General features: G+C 38.1%; 1 protein-coding gene across 1 annotated transcript in view; it reads right to left on the bottom strand.

Moving 5' to 3' along the window:
- The window catches only part of HABP2 (hyaluronan binding protein 2), a 59,284-nt gene extending 40,546 nt beyond the window's left edge, over nucleotides 1–18,738 (bottom strand). The window contains exon 1 of the mRNA XM_074295653.1: nucleotides 18,585–18,738. Within this exon, the coding sequence (XP_074151754.1) occupies nucleotides 18,585–18,653 (69 nt within the window). The 5' untranslated portion in view covers nucleotides 18,654–18,738. The remainder of the gene's footprint in view (nucleotides 1–18,584) is intronic.
- Nucleotides 18,739–19,166: the final 428 nt, after the last annotated feature.

Raw genomic sequence — 19,166 nt, 5'->3', positions numbered from 1 at the left:
ATAATTAGCAGAGAAGAGCTAACAGCCTGTGCCAGATTCCTTTACCTCAGTGGCTTCTCTGATCCCAGAGCCCCTCCCAGCGCAATGGGCGCAGTGTGCCCCTACCCCACCGTCTGTGCTGGTCTTTCTTATTCCTCCCCTGAGAACTGACCTTTCCTGTTGAAACTCCAGATTCTCTTCAGCTGGTAAGTCGTGCTTCCAGTCCTTGTGGTATCTATCAGTCCTGAGCTAATTCTGAGACTTAATTTATCTAATTGGTTGTGAGGGAGTGAGGACGTTCACTGAGTCGTGTGTTTCTTCTCCGCCATCTTGGCTCCGCCCCCTCTTTTAATCTTAGTATCCTTTATTTTTATATTGCCTTCATTTCCAAAAAACAAAACAAAACAAAAAAACTCTTCTCCTTTCCTCCCCAGACAGCCATATACTGTGAGAAAGAATAATAAAGAAAGGAAAGCAAACAAATAAGCCAAAGAATCAACCAAATCTTATATAATTTATGCAACATCTTACACCCATATACCTTATCCGTGAAAAGAAGGAAGAGAGGTGCACTTCATAAACATTTTCAGTGGTATGTGGATTGCTAGCTTACCTGACAGCTCTGCTGCCTTTGAAAACCAATCAGCATACCCCACTCAACTCTACAGAGTCACAAACCTGCCTGCCTCCACCACCATTCTATCATTAACTACAGCACATTCTTCAGCCCGTGAGGTCATGCCTAAAATTCCACTTCCCTTTCCTTTTAATCACCTAAAAAAGACATGGTTTGGCTTTGGAGTACTACTTTTCAGTGCTTAGTCCCAATCCAAAAGAGTTATATATACATATACATATATATATATATATACTTGCCAAACTTACTTATCAATCATGGTAATTTCACTTCTGATCTGTTTTGACTACTCTACAGCAGTTACTTTTACTAATCACTAAATCCAATTACTCTTTTCCCTGTAGATAGCACCATTATTTCCCTAATAATCCAGATTGAAAATCTTAAACTCATCTTTGATTCTTCTTTTTCCCTCCACAATCCAATCAGTCATGAAAAGTCCTGACTTTTCCATCTCTGAAATATCTTTCATATCCTTTTCTCCTTTTTACTTTCTCCCCCCAGCATAGTTCAAACTTTATTATTCTCATCTGCCATTGTAGGGCTTCCTAAATGGTTTCCCTTTCTAAAATTCTCCCCCTTCCAACCTTTCTTCTTTATCATTGTCAAAATAATCTTCTCATAGCATGTATCTGATGGTACCACTTAAGCCTTCCTATTACTTTGAGGATAAATATAACCTCTCCACAGCAGCTTACCTTTCCACTTTTGTTTCACTGCTCCTGCCTTTGATTCTACTTGTGCTCTAAATCTAAACTTCCTTGAGTCTCAGTTTACTTATTTATAAAAATGAGAGGACAGCCTCTGAGCTTCCTTCCAGCTCTCATCTATGATCTTATGATCCTCTTCAAGTATTCCAGCTAAATTGGACCACTGACTGTACCCCAGTTCATCTCAGGAACTATCCTCTCTTGAGATACAATACATTGAAATTTAGATATGAAGAAATCTCAGGAATTATCTGTCAACAACCTATTTTACAGATTAGGAAACTAAAGCATAGAGGGAAGTGAAGATTTGAGCAATGTCACAGAGCCGGGATTTGGATTTGGGTCTTTTGATTCCAAATTCACTGTCTTTTCTATTATTTCCTACTGCTTCTACCACCACATTGTCTATTACACCTGAAATGAACTCCTTCACAATCCCCTTACTGAACTTTTCTCTTTTCCTATCTAATTTCAGGTGCCTCCTTCATCACCAGGAGCCTTTCCCTCCTTGAAAATCTCTGAGGCATCTTTATTTGATTTGTCCTAAGCTTTTATCCATTTGAGTGGTAGCAAGGTTATGGTAGATCAAGAAATGACCTTAGAGTCAGCAACAGTTGGATTCAAATCATGCCCCTAACACATATTAATTTGGGTGAGCTGCTTAACCTCCTAATGATTTCAAACAGCTTTCTGACACTAGGTTGTAGAGAAGTCACTGATGTAATATTGGAAGAGGAAATTTTCTCACCAGGAGCTCCCTGGACCAAGACAGGTCAAGACCAATTTGTTTTATAGTATTAGACAATTAGGTAATTAAGTTGTTAGATTGGTGAACACATCCAGCTTCTATCACTAGAGATGGGCAAATCATTTTAACTTGTGTTACTTTAGGCAACTCCATAAGACTTTTGTACTGTCTTGAAGCTGGAAGAGATTTAATCGGCCTTTTTGGTTTCTGGGTCTCATCTTCCCTGACTTTAGTTCTTGAAGGTACAGACTATGTCCAATTTTTTTTTCAATTTTAGGGTCTTACAAAATATCTTGCCTTAATAAACTTAATAAAAGTTTATTGAATGTGACCAACAAGAGTATGTGCCTGTGACTCATAAGCCTGAAATGAATTCAGATGGATGATGGAAGGAGAGGGGAAACCTTTCTGTGATTCACCAAATAGAGCTAAGATGTGATAGTTAAAGGATCTTTGAAGGAGGTAGACCTCTTCACTCTTCCTCAGTCTAAACAGAGTCATGACCTATCTGTTCCATCCAGCTCAGGCACATTTCAAATCAGTGAGCCAAAGTGAAAAAATATAGTATTTGCACTTGGTTGGAGAAAGAGATCAAGAGATCAGAGCCAACAGAGCTGTCCACTTCCCTAAGCATTGCCATGACTTGCTTGGATCTCTTTTCTTCATTCATGCTAGCTCAATCCCTCCCCAACCACTTTAGCTTGTCCCTGAGCCTGGGATCAATTCAGCCCTGGGCAGGAGAGATATAAAGATACCTAGATGCAACAGTTGAAAAGCTCAGTCTCAAATCAGCATGGCTGCTGGTTCTTTGACCTTCTACTTCTTCTTTGTTTGGATTCAACTCCTTCCCTTCTATCTCAGTCCATGATTTAGGCTCCTACATTGATTTTTTAAAGTCTGCCTTGATACTCTACACCCTGTACCAATTCCTGTAGGACTGCCATGCTATTTGATTCTGATCTCTCCTCTCTTAGACAATCCTTGTGGTTAAGTCTTGCTACCCCATGCTTCTCCAGACTTCCTCCTGTAGCTGGCTGGCAGCTTTCCTTAACTATTCTAACTTCTTCAAGCTCACCACTGGGACCTCATCGGATTACTCTGGAATCAGTGTTGTCTTGGGTAATATCTTCACTCTGGCCTTTCTCATGACCACACCTTGGTTCTAACAGATAACTAGAAATGTGTCTAAGTGGAGCCCTCTCTGCCCCAATCCCCTTGACTAAAAAATCTACCCCACTCCTCATGTAATACCTTCCTAAAAGCCTTCCTGAGATTTAAGGCACTTGGTGGTAACTTTCCAATTCTAAGATTCTATGGTATTAAACACTGACTAGAGAGGAGTGACACATTAAGCAGGCAATAAATTAGCATAGGACAGTTACTCTAATAGCTTCTTAAACTGTGGTTCTTGACCCATCTGGGGTTTCATATCTGCATGTGGGCATCACAAAATTATGATTTAATATCAGCCAGTATTTGATTTGTAGGCCTGTTTTATAGACTTATATACCTGGGGTCATGTAAAAAATTCTCAAGTGAAAAAGGGTAATAAGTGGAAAAAATTTAAGAAGCTCTGCTCTAATGAACTCATGGACATCTGTTGCCATTCACCTTAGAGTACAGAATGTGTAAGTGTTGATGAGAATGAGTGATGGAAAGAATAGAAAAAAGATTCCAAGCACTAGGCATTTATTTAATCATCCTATCAGCCAATCAGTGCACATTTATTAAGCTCTGCCATGTGCCAGACACATTGTATTAGGGACCAGAGCTACAAAGGCAAAAATAAAGCAGTCCCTCATCTCAGGGAAATCCTAGTAGGTTGGATGAAGAGAGGGAAAGAAAGAACAGAGAAGCTTAATTTGTTGTCTGGGTGGATAATAATAATAATAATAATAATAACTGGCATTTATGTAGCACTTTGAGGTTCACAAGACACCTTACATATATTAGGTAATTTTATCTTCATAACAACCCTGGGATGTTGGTTCCATTATTTTCCCCATTTCATGAAGAAACTGAAGCACTTGCCTTGGGTCACATAATTAGCAAGTATCCTTACAAATATTAGGCAGTTTTATCTGCATAACAACCCTGGGATGTAGGAGCCATTATTTTCCTCGGTTCATAAAGAAACCCAGGCAGGCTAGTGAAATCATTTGCCTTAAGTCAGGTAATTAGTAAGCATTTATCATCATCACCATCATTACTGATGTGCAAGATTTCTGAGTCTGGGTCCAGCGCTCGGTGGAGATACTGTGCCAGGAATCCCAAAGCAGCCTAGGGGAAGATCACTGAATGCTTCTCAAGACAACGTATTTGGTACCCGCAGCATCTTTATCCGCCAAACCACTGTGACGGGCCCAGCCCTCCTGAGTGGCTCTTACATTTTGCAAGTTTTCCCATCCGAGAGGAACAAGTTTCCTTTCAGGCCATGGAATTATAAAGTTGGATGGCGGTTTAGGGATCCTGTGATCCAACAAACTGATTTGACACACGAGGAAACTGAGACCCCCAAAAAGCAGCACCGGAACTGAATCCGGGCCTCCTGACCCCCGGCCCAGAGCCCTGGCCACTACGGCCCACAGCCCCCATCTGCCCGGCCTCCTGCGTCCCGAGCCACGCCGGCCTTGATGCTATCTTTCGCAAGGTCAGCAGGGGGCAGGCTTGTCTTTCCCAGGAAGAGAGACCACTGAGCCTGAAGCTAAATCCAAACAAAGGGGAGCCTGCAGACTCCGGGCCCGGCTTCACCTCCTATTATTCCCTCTGTAGCCAGACATCGGTGCCTGCTGTTCTCAAGGAAACCGAGCTCGCCGAATCCCGTAGGCGCATCCAGGGTTGCATTTCAAGGGCTTTCAGGGAGAAGGCAGATGGATCACTCCGTACTTTTCATCTACAAACTCATGAAGGGAAACAGAAAAAGGAGCAAAGCGCAGCTTCTCAATAACTTTTGACAGGCCCGCTGAGCGCCCTTCTCTGGGTACCAACTTCAAGGAGCAGAGCAGACGGGTGCCACGGGGCTGCCGGGTATTCGAGCTGCAGTGCCCCGAGCGTCCTAACCCGGAGCCTGGGTCCGAGCTCCGGGTCTGCCGCCGAGCGATTGCCGACGTTGATGGTGGGCAAGCGGGCGACCTCCTCCGAGGCTCAGTTTCCGCATCTGTAAAATGGGGATGCTAATAACTCCCGGGAGTCAATGCACGTCAAGCGGTGCTTTGTGAATCTTAAAGTGTCATAGAAACGTCGGCTATTATGATGACAGAAAGTGTTACTGAAATATGAGCAGTTGTGGCTTTTGAACTGGATGACTAAAATTTCTGGACGTTTGTCATAGTTCTGACGAACTCCTCTTCATCCAGTTGGGCTATATTTTTTCAATTTAGAGGTAGAATCCCCCTCCAACCACTTCTTCTCTACCCCCTTAATGAAGGGAGGGTAAAAGGATTTATTAAATGCTTACTAGGCGCTAGGCAGTAACATATAACAATCTCATAAATAGATGCTTTTTGTATCCCCATTTTACAATACAGGAAACTGAGGCAGGCAGAGGTTAAAAAAATGCTAATGCTAATAATGTCTGTGGCTAGATTTGAATTAGGTCTTCCCAATCAAACCAGATATGTCCAGGGCTGGCAGCAGGAAAAGTGGATGCCCTAGACATTGACCAACACCCAATACCCTATACCAAGATAAAGTAGAAATGAGTTCATGATTTAGACATAAAGGGTGATGCTATAAGCAAATTGGAAGGACAAAGGATTGTCTGTCTCTCAGATCTGTGGAGAAAGAAGGGATTTATGGCCAAAGAAGAACTAGAATACATTACTGAAGGCAAAAATGGGTAATTTTGATTATATTCTATTAGTGGAATGGCTTTCCATTTCCTTCTCCAGCTCACTTTACAGATGAGGAAATTGAGGCAAATAAGGTTAAATGATTTGCCCAGAGTCACATAGTTAATAAATGTCTGAGGCTGGATCCCAGGGTCTGTCTCTCAGATCTGTGGAGAAAGAAGGGATTTATGGCCAAAGAAGAACTAGAATACATTACTGAAGGCAAAAATGGGTAATTTTGATTATATTCTATTAGTGGAATGGCTTTCCATTTCCTTCTCCAGCTCACTTTACAGATGAGGAAATTGAGGCAAATAAGGTTAAATGATTTGCCCAGAGTCACATAGTTAATAAATGTCTGAGGCTGGATCCCAGGGTCCCCTCCTAAGCTTCATCTGCCTTATGATCCAAAGATCCAAAAGAGATATTTATAAAGTGCTTAACACAGTGCCTGAATTATAGTAGGCACTATATAAATGCCTATTCCCTCCAACCCACCAATGCATTCATCTAAGCCAGGGGTGGGAACTTTTTCTTCTGCCAAGGGCCATTTGGATATTTATAACATCACTGAGAGGCCACATGAAATTATCAACTTAAAAACTCAAGCAGTCGGAGGTTGCTGTACCTGGCTTTCAGCTCTTCGTTGCCTGTGGTTATCTTGGCAGGGTCAGAACAAATGATTTCACAGGCCTTGTACAGCCTTCCGGCCAGAAGTTTCCCACTTCTGATCTAAGGCATCAATGATAATAACAATGGGGACAGCTAGGTGGTATAGTGATTAGAGCAATGGGCTTGGAATTAGGACAATTCATTTTTATGAATTCAAATACAGCTTCAAACACTTACTATCTGTGTGACCCTGGGCAAGTCACTTAACTCTATGTGCCTCTGTAATATGAGCTGGATAAGGAAATAGAGAAGCACTCCAGTATTGCTGTCAGGAAAACCCAAAAATAGGGTCACAAAGAGTCAGACATAACTGAAAAATAACAACAATGATAACGATAATTCAAATTTTAGTTTACCTATCATTCTAAGATGGACAAATAACTCTATATTGATCTCATGTGATCATTACAGTAATCCTCTCAGAACTCAGATGTCCAAAGGTTTAATGTGCTCTGGGAAAATGGATGATAAACAATGTATCTTCCCATGTCTTCTTTAAAGGATTTGAGGGATGGCTTGGTCATAGTAAGGCTACAAAAGCTAAGAGAAAATATGTTACCATTCCAAACTGTAGAAGATGCTAAAGAACACAATGAATGTTGTAATATTTCATCTTTAAACAATCGCAACTTTGTGGAGTGGTCTAAGAGATGCCTGGGTTGGGTCATTTAGCAGATTACAGTAATGCTTATAGAGCCAAAGTCATCAGTTCAATTCCCTTATAATCTGGAGCAAAACTCTATTCCACAGATCTAACTATACCTAGTTGGCTCTCCAGTGGATGCATGGTCCCAGAGTTCAAATAGCTTAGTATGAATCCCCACTTAAAAAAAAAACAAACAACCTGATGGCTTAGAGTTATTCATGGGGACTCAGATAAAAGCAAATTGAGGGCATAGCCACCCAAAGCACATAGACTGTTGAGTGTGATTGAATCTTAGAGAAATTTTTCTGGATTGCATTTCTATGAGTTGTTCCTATTATCAATAAAAGTGTTACAGAATGTTTAAAACCCTATATTTAATGCTGAATTTCAAAGTTTTACATAGTCCTGTTAAATCCTTCTCCCTTACAAATGGATCAACAATTTGCTCTTCCATTCCACCTCAACTACACACAGGGATCATGATCTCCATAAGAATTCTCCTTCTATGTTCAATAACTCTGGATTTCTATTTGACAGTAATCACTTATCTTTCCACCATTTCCTAATCTCCTAAATATGTTTTTTGTCCTAATGATAATTTCCAGTTCTGAGGTTCCTCCTGTTCAAGGTTATTCCCCTAAGCTAATAATAACTTTCTCTATTTCCAATATCAACCTCCCAGCTCAACTATAATCTTGAATTTTCTTGTTCTTTTGTTCTATTGATGATCATGCCTTGCCGAACCCCAACCTGGGATTATTCCAGTTGTTCACTTCCTTCACTCCTAGTCCCATACTACTGAAGAAATCACAAAACTATGCAGATGAAACTGACAATAGATTTATTCCAATAGTCTCAACTGGGCACTTCCTGCGCCAAAACAATCTTTACTATTCCTCCCTTCATGGTTTCTAATCCCATTCACCACAGAAGCTGTTCCAAATGTTCTTTTCTCTCCTCCAACCTATAACATTCTCTTTCCTCAATCTCTCAGCCAAACATATTGGATCATATTCCAACCTTCAAATTTGGACCATTCACCAAGAGCACCTTTTTCTTCACTTCCCATCATCTCACATCTCTGTTGTCATTCTCCATTCTGTAATGAGATCATCTGTTTGCCAAATTAACCCCTTCCCATTTTCCTTAATCTCATACCCTACAGTCTTTTCCAGAAGATTGTCTTCACCATCATTTACATTTTCTCTAATTTTCAATTACTCTTTATCTCCTTGTTCTTCTCCTGCTTCCCATAAACACATCTAAGTTTTTTCCCTGCCTAAAAACAAAAGAGGCAAAAAAAACTTAATCCCATCATGTCCATTAACTATTATTCTAAAGCTCTCCTCAGATAAATGCCTTGAAAAAATTCTTAACCATTCTATAGACCAATTTGAAACTATGCCCAAAGGGCTATAAAATCATGTAAACCTTTTGACCTAGCAATATCATTATTAAGTCTGCATCCCAAAAGAGATAAAAAACAAAAAGGAAAAGAACCAATACGTACAAAAATATTTATTGCAGCTCTTTTCTGGTAGCAAAAAATTAGAAATTGTAGGAATGCTTATTAATTGAGGCATGACTAAATAAATTGTGGTATATAATTGTGATAGAATATTGTTGTAGTATAACAAATGATGAATTACATGTTTTTTGAAAAGCCTGGAAACACTTACATGAATTGATGCAAAGTGAAATGAGTTGAATCAGGAGAATATTGTACCCATTAAGAGCACTTAGCAAGAGTTGACTTAGCAACACAATGATCCAAGACAACTCCGAAGAACTTATAAAGAAAAATGTTATCCATCCCCAGAGAAAGAACTAATGGTGTCTGAACTGAAGTATACTTTTTGAACTTTAATTTTCTTAAGTTTTTTGTCTGCATTTTCTTTCACAACTTGATTAATATGGGATACATTTTGTATTACTATGTATGTATAGCCTATATCAATTTACTTGTCTTCTCAATAAGGGGAGTGGGAAAAGAGGAAGGGAGAAAATTTGGAACTCAACATTCTAAAAACAAATGATGAAATTGTTTTTACATGTAATTGGAAAAAATAAAATACTAAACAAGAATTTTTTTTAAAGAAATTTTTCAAAAAAAGAAAAAAAACCTCTAAATTTGGTATCTTCACTTCCTCTCCTTTCATCCTTCGAAACCCTGAGCAATCTGGCTTAGCATTCAATAGAAGCTGCCCTTTTCAGGGCACCAATGATCTCTTTATTGGAAATCTAATGGCATTTGCTTCAATCTTTATTCCTCTTAATTCTCCACAGCACTGGACACACTTGAATACTTCTTCCCAATATTTGTTCTTCTAGATTGTGGTGACTCTGCTTTTATTGGTTTTTCCTTCTACCACCACTTTTCACTCTCATTTGATAGATTTTTATTCATGTCATACCCAATAATTGTGGCTATTTTCTAAGTCTCTTTTGCAAGTCCTCTTAATATATATATATATATATATATGAGTATATATATATATATATATATATATATATATATATATACACACATATATATTATGTGTATATATATATATAAAATATATGTGTGTTCAGTGAGAAAGAGAGAGTACTAGTCTCTCTACCAAGTTTCAGTCTTATATCACCTCTCAATTAGAAAGTTTGAAGTATATGTTTCAGAGACATCTTAACTCAGTATGTCTAAAACAGAACTCACTATCTTTCCAACTAAACTCACTCCTCTTTTGGATTTTTCTATTACTAATAAGGGCACTATTATGCTTCTAGGTACCCAAGTTTATAATCTTGCTTTCATCCTTAATTCCTCTCTTTTGCTCACCACATTTATCCAATCAATTGCCAATCATTATAATTTCTTACCCTATAACATCTCTCAAATCCATCTCTTTCTCTTCACTCACATGTCACTATCCTAGTTCAGGACTTTACCTCTTTCACCTGCACTATTGCAGTAGTCTTTAATTCAATTTTCTTCCTCAAATCTCCCCTCATTACAATCCATCATTCAAAGTGATTTTCAAAATATAGATCAAGAAACTCCTATAGTTTCCTATTATCACTAGAACCAAATAGAAGTTCATCTGCCATTCAAAAATCTTTACAACCTCTTCTATAGTTCCAGGCACATTGGCCATCTACTGTTCCTCACACAATGCTCCATCTCCTAACTTCAGACTCTTAGAATTCCTGTCTTCTTGTAAAGTCAACTTTCTCTCCATTATATAGTTGTCTTTTATGTTTTGATTTGTGTAATGTATTATCTTCATTCATTCAATTATAAACTTCTTTAGGGCAGGGACTATTTTTGCTTTTATTTTGTACAAGACACCCAAAAATCTTATTGTAGCAAGGCGTAATACACTAAAGACTTTTGAACCCCTATTTACCCAGTGCTTAGTACACTGACTAGCATATAATGAGCGTTTAACAAAGTCTTGTTGACTAATTATAGGGATCACCAACATTTTTTAATCTCTACATTGGGATATCAGAACTGGAAGGGTCCTAGTGATTATTTAGTCCAACTCTCTTATTTAACAAATGAGGAACTTGAAATCCGGAGAGTAAAAAAGTTTGAAGAGCTACACAATGAATTAGTGGCAAAGCCAGGACTATGGTCATAGGATTTCGATTTGGAAACAAATTCAGAAATCATTTGGTTTAATCTCATTTTACAGATGAGGGAGCTGACGCCAAGGGAGCTTAGGTGGCTTTCTCAAAGTCATAGAGTAAACAGTAGGGCTATTTATGGTCCTCCTTATTCCTTATTCATTTCTCTCTTCTCTGTACCACCTTAATCCCATGGAATTCCTATTACATAGAAAAAGCTATCCAGAATCCAGAAGCATCCCAATTTCACAGCTTGCTAGTGTTAGTTTCCTATCATATTAAATACATATAGTACTGATATGAAAAGCTTATCCAAATTAAGGCCTAGCTTGACAGGATTAGGATTATCCCTTCATTACTTTGACTGCCAAATAAATTATTGTGCCCTTGAAAGGTGAAACAGAAATGAGAATGGTGCTACTATTTAAAAAAAGAGAGATATACTTTTGCTTAATTCAAGAAGCACTGATCTGGTGTGAGTTCAGTGCTTATTTCCATGATATAGCTGTTTTGTTTTGTGACTTGGGAATAGGCTGCTGACTATCTTAGTTTACCCATCTATAACATGATTATCTGCCTGAAAAACAGCTAAAATTATACTCAAAGGATTGTAAACTCCTCAAAAAGCACTGGACATGAAGTTTGGTCCTGGTTATGTCCCTAATGTGAAGCAGTCTTGGAGTCTATAAGACATTGGTTCAAGACCTAAGTGTGACATTTATTAATTATATCATGATGGTCAAGCTACTTAACTTCCTAGTGCTCCAGATTATTCTCTATGATTCTAAGTTACTAGGTCAAGTGGAAGGAGTTTTCATAATACTGACAAAAATCAGTTGTTTGGGTAGATCCCACTCCTGTGTCCCATAATAATAATAATAATCACTAGCATTTATATTGTGTTTTACATACTTGGTCTTTTCTGAGACTACAACAATCCTGTGAAGGCAGGTATTATGGATATTATGATCCTCATTTTACAGAAGAAATAATTCAAATTTTCCTAGGATTACCCAGCTCATAAAATTTGACTCAAATTTAGCAAAGCGTTATTGACTCTCAATTTTGTTGCTGAGTCATTTCAGTCATATCTAATTCTTTATGACTCTATTTGGCTTTTTCTTGGCAAAGGTACTAAGTGGCTGGCCATTTCTTTCTCCAGCTCACTTTAGGAAACTAAGACAAACAGGTTTAAGTGACTTGTCCAGGGTCACACAGCCAGTAAGTATCTGAGGCCATGTTTGAAATCATGAAAATAAGTCTTCCCAACTCCAGGCCTGACTCTCTATCTACTGCACTGCCTAACTGCCCAACTCACCCTCTCAATAACTCACTAATAATAAAAGTTGAAATTGGATAGAACCTAGAAATTTTTGCTTTATGTAACATTATCTCATTTGAGATTCACAACAACCCTTTGAAATAGGTACTGTTAGGATCATTATTATTTCCTGCTTCACAGATGAGTAAACTAGAGGCCAGAGAACTGAAGTGGGCTATAGCACTAGTTTAAGTATTAAAAGCATGATTTGAAGCATGCAATCCCTAACTTTTCATTAACCAATGGTATGATTTTGTTCAAGACACTTAATATTGTCTTATGCTTTCCTTATCTAGCCAATTGGGATGATGAGTTATGCCCTCCCACCTCACCAGGGATGGAGGGGACTGAATGAGATAATATATGTGAAAGGGTTTTGAAAAATTATAAAGTATTATACAAATGTGTTCTTGCAACTGATCAATAAGAATAAAACTAATACTAATAAATAAAGGATCCCCTACACATTTCATGTCATCATCACTCAGGCCATTACACTATGTTATATAAATGTTTAATTTGTATCCCTATACCCCGTAGCCTCTTAGAAGTAAATCCAAAGGCCATTCATTGAATTCAGAGCAGACTAGAGAGATAAATCATCATCTTTGTCAGAGCAACTTATAATAACCATGGGGAACAACACAGTCATCAACTAACAATATCTATATGGGGCTCTTATATTGATCTTTTTGACTAATCGATATAAACAAACAACCCATTAGTTCAGACAAATAACTAATCACTTTGGTTTAACAATCTGTTTGTTTGAAAAAAGAAAAAGACTAATTGACAGCTGTTTGTCTCACTTGGTTTAACTACAGAATATTAGAGATGGAAGGAACTAACCCATTAATTTTTATATGAGTCCTGGGAGGGCAAGTGGTTCCCTCAGTCACATGATAAGTCATTGTTTTGCTATTGCAAAGATGCAGTCAACTGTTTTCAGGAATAGGAATCTATGCTCTGGTCCAACTCTATGCCCCAAATGAATAGGAGTCACTAAGAGGCATTTCTTTTTGTTATGTCAAAGTGAATGTACTTTGTTCTTTGTCTTGGGCCTGCCTGTTGCCCCCAGTGCTAGTTTTTGGAATGTCAACAAAGCCTCTACCTAGAGGAACTTCTTCTGTGCAATTCGATTTTTCTTTTTTGGAAGGCTGAGTAAACAGTTGGATGAGTTGTGACTGAGAACTAGTTCAGCACCAAATAAATTTTGGAGACTGGTTGGTCTGGTGGTGATCACGTCACATTACCCTTCACTCCTCTCCACCATGACCCCCTTCTCCTGCCTCCTCCTCCTCCTTTTTTTTTCCCCGGGATTCTTGCCAAGTCCTAAGCCAGGAAACCTTGTTATATTAATTATGAAGAAAAACATGTTTTATTAAAAAACCCGGCTGCTGAATATTCTGTCATGCTGTTTCCCTGTGACAGCAGAATTGCTTTTGCATTTTAGACACCCTAATGAATTTTAAATATAAATACATATCTGGGCCGAGGCACACTAGCACACACACACACACACACACACACACACACACACACACACACACACACATCCGATTTTCCACAACCCCATTTCCTTAGCTATTGGTTTATGCTGCCAAAGTAAATGAATCAATCCACCATTTAGGGCCAGTTAGAAAAAAATCCTAAGAGGTTTCAATGAAATTCAGCCTCTCATTCCACCATAAAGCTTTTCATCTGAATTCAAGCAAAGAATTAATCATAGACTAGAGTTTTTGGCATAAGACAGAAACAGGCACTGAAATCGACTCATAGAGGAAGAGTTGTGAGGGGTCATCCAGTCTAACTTTGCATTTATAGATGAGATTCTGGAAGTCCAGAGAGGACACAGATTCCAGAACTTCAAACCCAGATTTTGTGACTTCAGGTTTAATCCTTCTCCCACTGGGCCTTACTCACTGTCTCCTATTAGGGTAGGAAGACAACAATTAAGGTTTTGGTTTTTTTCTGTCAGAAATCTTCTTGCTATCTTGTAGTTAATGTAGATTTATGATACGTGAACAAATCAAAATTTTGTGATGCCATGGAAATTACTGGAATTCCTTCCCAAGCTCACTAAAAGCCACCTGAGTGTCTCAAGAGTTCAACACACAAACTAGCTCAACATAAAACACATAACCACATGGAGAAATATGTGTGTGGACACATTTAATTACTCTCCATGCAAATATTTCTCAAGATGTGTATACTATTATATTATGTTATGTTATGTTATGCTATATCATATATTATATTACATTATATTATATTTATCATATTATGTTATATTATAACGATTTCTTCAAGGATTCCATATGGATCTCCTTCTCTGGGAGTTATTTTTTGGTATTTGTAGAGGGGTTGGAATGCTAGATGACTTTTGAGATCTTTTCTTTTTGAGATTCCTTTTCAAAATTTGAGAAATTCAAAAGCTAACTAATCAAAAGTTCTCTTCATTTAATGGGGGGAGGAACCCTATAAAACCACTATCAAGCTGAAGGGAACTTTGCTACTAATTCTAACTCTGTCACTAATTCATGGGATGATGTAGCTCCATATACCTCTTTTCTGGCCCTCAGTTTCCTCTTCTGTAATAAGAGGAAAGGGATTGGACTAGATAGTCTTGACTACTTTCTTTTTTATTATTATTATAGCTTTTTTTTTTTTTTACAAGATATATGCATGGGTAATTTTTCAGCATTGACAATTGCAAAACCTTTTGTTCCAACTTTTCCCCTCCTTCCCCCCACCCTTTTCCCCAGATGGCAGATTGACCAATACATGTTAAATATATTAAAATAAAAATTAAATACAATATATGTATATACATGTCTTGACTACTTTCTTAAAGGCTACCTGCAGTACAGAATTCTTTTTTGTTATATGGTGGCTGAGTTCAGTTGAAACTGAAATAGTGACATTGACCCTTACTAATTATAATACTAATCTCTTATGCTCATATAGCATTTATATATATATATATATATGTGTGTGTGTGTGTGTGTGTGTGTGTGTGTGTGTGTGTGTGTGTGTGTGTATATATATATATATATATATATATATATGAGACTATGGTTGCACAGAAGTATAAGCTTATATATTATTTCACTTAATTCTCATAAAAAACCTATCAAGTAGGTCATGCAAGTGGCCTCCATTTTCAAAATGGAGATTCAAGCGTTTCAGCGATTTGCCTCTGGGTCTATGGTTACCGAGTGACATAAGCTGAGAGTTAAACTTAGATCAGACTTCAAGCCCAATACAATTTCTTCTACACCAAATTGTTTCCTTTCATTACTCATCCATTCAATGCTACCCAGCAAGTGAGCCCACTCTGAACTTTTTATCAAAGAAAATGTAATATAATAAGTAAAATCCTGGTCTGAGAAGCAAAAAACAAAAGTGTGTTCAAATTCCATCTCTGACATTTCCATCTCTGTGACCATGGGCAGGCAACCTCTGTGAGCCTCTGTTTACTCATCTGTAAAATTAGGGAAGGGGGTTGCACTATCTGTGGACCTACCTCAGAGAGTCATTATTTTTGAATGTAGATTTGACCTCAAGGTCAACAAGTCCAGTCCCTTCATTTGGCAGATAGAGAAGTATCTGAGGTAGAATTAAGAATCCAGGTCTCGCTTATTCCAAGTCCAGCTTTCTGTCCACTCTGTCACATAACCCTCCACAGTATAGATAAAGCACTTTGCAAATTTGCAAATGCTACATAAATGGCAATTATTTTTATTATGAACTTTTGGCACAGTTAGACACTTTTACCCACCACAGTTTGAACTAGCAGTGGAATTGTGCTCCTGGGGGGCAATTTGGGCAGGAAGGAATCACATCCTGGTGTGTAGACATCCGAAACCTGCTTCCTCCAAGAAGAGCAGGTGGATAAATGGACAGGAAACAACTTGTCTGATAATTATCTGATCCATCGGGGCAAGAAAGAGAGGCCAGGTGGATATTTCCCCTATAATGGGGTTTGCCGGCCTCCCCTCTCCCAGACTTCAGGGATAATTGGCCACTTTCTCTTTCCCTTTGGTGGACTGAATGAAATCTGTGTGCTTTACCACCTGTCTGGCACACATATGGACTAAGAGGCCCTTCTGAAGCCCACAAGCCTCTCTTTGGAACTGACTAAGCTCATAGCCTGAAGGATACTTTCTCATATTTTCTTTTATCCATTATTGACTTATAATTTCATTGCTAACCCTAAAAAGTCGCTAGGGCTTGCAAGAAGAGATTCTTCTGGTCCATTAGCTTTGTAGAAACTTCAAACAGGGGCTCCTGCCTCCTCCTCCTCCTCCTCTCCAGTCCTGCAAACTTTAGGATGCGAATCTTTCCATCCCTGGCTCTCCCAGGCAGTAGTATCTCATGTGCCTTGCTGGAATAATTTCCACTACCTCTCTGTAGACTTTTGGTATTTCTGCTGGGTCTCAGCCACAGGCAATCAACAAGCCTGCAAACTATTTAGATTGCTTGATAATCATCTGTAATTGCAAAGACCACATATGTGCAAAAGATAATTTTAAAAGAAAACCCCTTTGGGGAATGAGTCATAGGCAGCTTATTGGCCGGCTGAGGTGTCTGAGAGTACAGAGTACAGGAAAAGGTTGGGGGGGGGGGGAAGAGTTGCTGTTTTAAAAGAAAACAAGACTCTAATCAGGAGAACTTGGATTCCAATTTGGCTCCTGAAGAAATAACTGCACCCATCAAATGAGATAATGGATAAGAAAGGGCTTTGAAAAACAGAAGACACAATATAAATATTTTTGTTCAAATAGGTTTTTTATCCTTTTTTTCTTATATCCCTTCTTTTACTTCTCCCTCCCCACCAAAGAAGAGAAGTATCTGAATTTTGTTCTTTCTCTTACTCCTTCCTCCCCCACCAAAGGAGGGAATTATCTGAATTTTGTAGAGAAGCTGCCTTCTTGCTGAGAGTTTTAAACAATTCCCAATGGTACTTAATTTCTTTGAATCTTAGTTTCTTCTTTTGTAAAATGAAAGGGTTGTAGTACATGACTCTAAGATCGCCTTCCAGCTCTAAAATTATGCATGAGCTTATGTTTTCCATCCAAGTGTTCCTTAATAGAGGACAGCTACATAGGAAACTGGATTTCCAGTCTGAACTATTTCTCTTAAGCTGAAGGCCCTTTCCCAGATGTCCACTGGGGCTAATCCTTGAACACAAATACAGCATAGACATCTCTTCCCATGTGCTTTCAAAAGCATCCGGATAAAGATATAGCATATTATATATGTATATTTATATCACATACAAAAAATAGATCATATATTTATATATCATATATGATATAACAATTAAACGCAATAATGATATATAATACTCATAGTATCATAGACTTCAGAGTCAGAAGGGGCCTCAGATATAATTTAATCCAAAGATCTGGCTAATTGTCCATGAGCCAAATCCCATTGCTGCCAACTTTTATAGAACCCACAACTTTTGAGTGTTTTTTACATTTTAAAAATAGAGTTTTACTGTATTTTAAAAGGTAAAAACCATGTTTAACTCTGATCATACAAAAACAGGGAAGGATTCAGATTTAACTTTTGGGCCACAGTTTACCTAACCCCAAACCAGTTCAACCATTTCAATTTGATAAAGAAATAGAATCTAGAGAAATTACCTGAGCTGCCCAATTTATATAGGCTGTGAATGCCAGAATCAGAATTTGAACTCAAAGCCAATATTCTCCATTCTCATTTTTACCCTAACCTTTATAAGATCTTCCTTAGCTACTGAATTATACCTTAAGCTCACCCTGATAATTATTGCGAGCTGCAGTTAAGTAAATAAAGACAAAGGAGAGGGGAAAAGGGAAGAACTCTCCAATTTTATGCATTTGAAGTCTTTATGTTAGAACTTATCCTGTAATTATCCCAAGTGAAGCCTTAGCAAGGGTTCTCTCTCTTTTTCAGTTGTGGAAAAATAATTGGCGTGGAGCCATCAGAGCTGTTTGCAAACCCCAACTTTGTCACCTTTTTGTGACTTGAGCCAAGTCACTTGATCTTGTCCAGAAGATGGGGAAAGGGTAAGTTAGATGGTCCCACTAGAGAATACAAGATTTTAGAAGATATATTAGATTTCAGTATTCAAAAAAAGATTCCATGGAAACTTTAAAACATTTTTGATTTAATGATAAAATCATAGATTTGGAAGAAACCATAGAGAAAATCTAATACAAACTTCTAATTTTACAGATAAGGAAACTGAGGGTCACAAAAGTCAAGTGGTTTGCTGGAGGTCAAATGGTCAACTACAGACTAGATCAAAAAACATTCAACAGCATCAAATTTCAAATATTAATCAATCAATAATATTAAAACAAATAAATTAGTACTGATTTCGTTATATTAATAACTTTCTCTAGTCCGCTGAGCACAATTATTTGAAAAGACACTTACCCCAAGGGCTCCATGCCCCACCAAGATTATTAGAGGAAGAATTCGAAGTCTAGAAGCCCTGGTAATCATCTTTACTACAGTGTCTTTCTAAAGTTAATAGGATCTCTTTTGCTATCTATACTTTTTGGGGGAAGAAAGGGAATCCAATGTTAGTCTTGAAGGATTCGGGAACAAATGAATAGGATGCAAATTATTAACTAGGCATCAAATACTGTTTAATGTTTTGCAAACCAACTATCTTGATTAAACAAATGTGACCGATAGGTTGGGCTGAGTCACAGAACTACTCTTTTTGCCCAAGGAGAATTGGTTGTAGAAAGAAAAAATTAGCAAGTAGATGAACTCTCTGGGCCTATATATGAGTCCACTGCTACCCAAATGGCCCCTGAAGTTTTCCACGAAGGCCAGATAGTTTGATTCACAGCAGAGACAATGAGATAAAAGGCAACCAATACTGGACGGGTTCATGCAAGGCGTCCTTGCCTCTGCTGATTTGTCCTGAATATTAATAGGGTCCTGATTCATCAAATCTCAAACAGAATTAAGGTATGGATGGGTCTCTAATAACATCATGCTTTATAT

Source organism: Sminthopsis crassicaudata, chromosome 2, assembly GCF_048593235.1.
Source record: "Sminthopsis crassicaudata isolate SCR6 chromosome 2, ASM4859323v1, whole genome shotgun sequence".
Taxonomy (NCBI): domain Eukaryota; kingdom Metazoa; phylum Chordata; class Mammalia; order Dasyuromorphia; family Dasyuridae; genus Sminthopsis; species Sminthopsis crassicaudata.
Note: the sequence above shows the minus strand (reverse complement) of the source record. Positions and strands in the feature narration are given on the sequence as shown.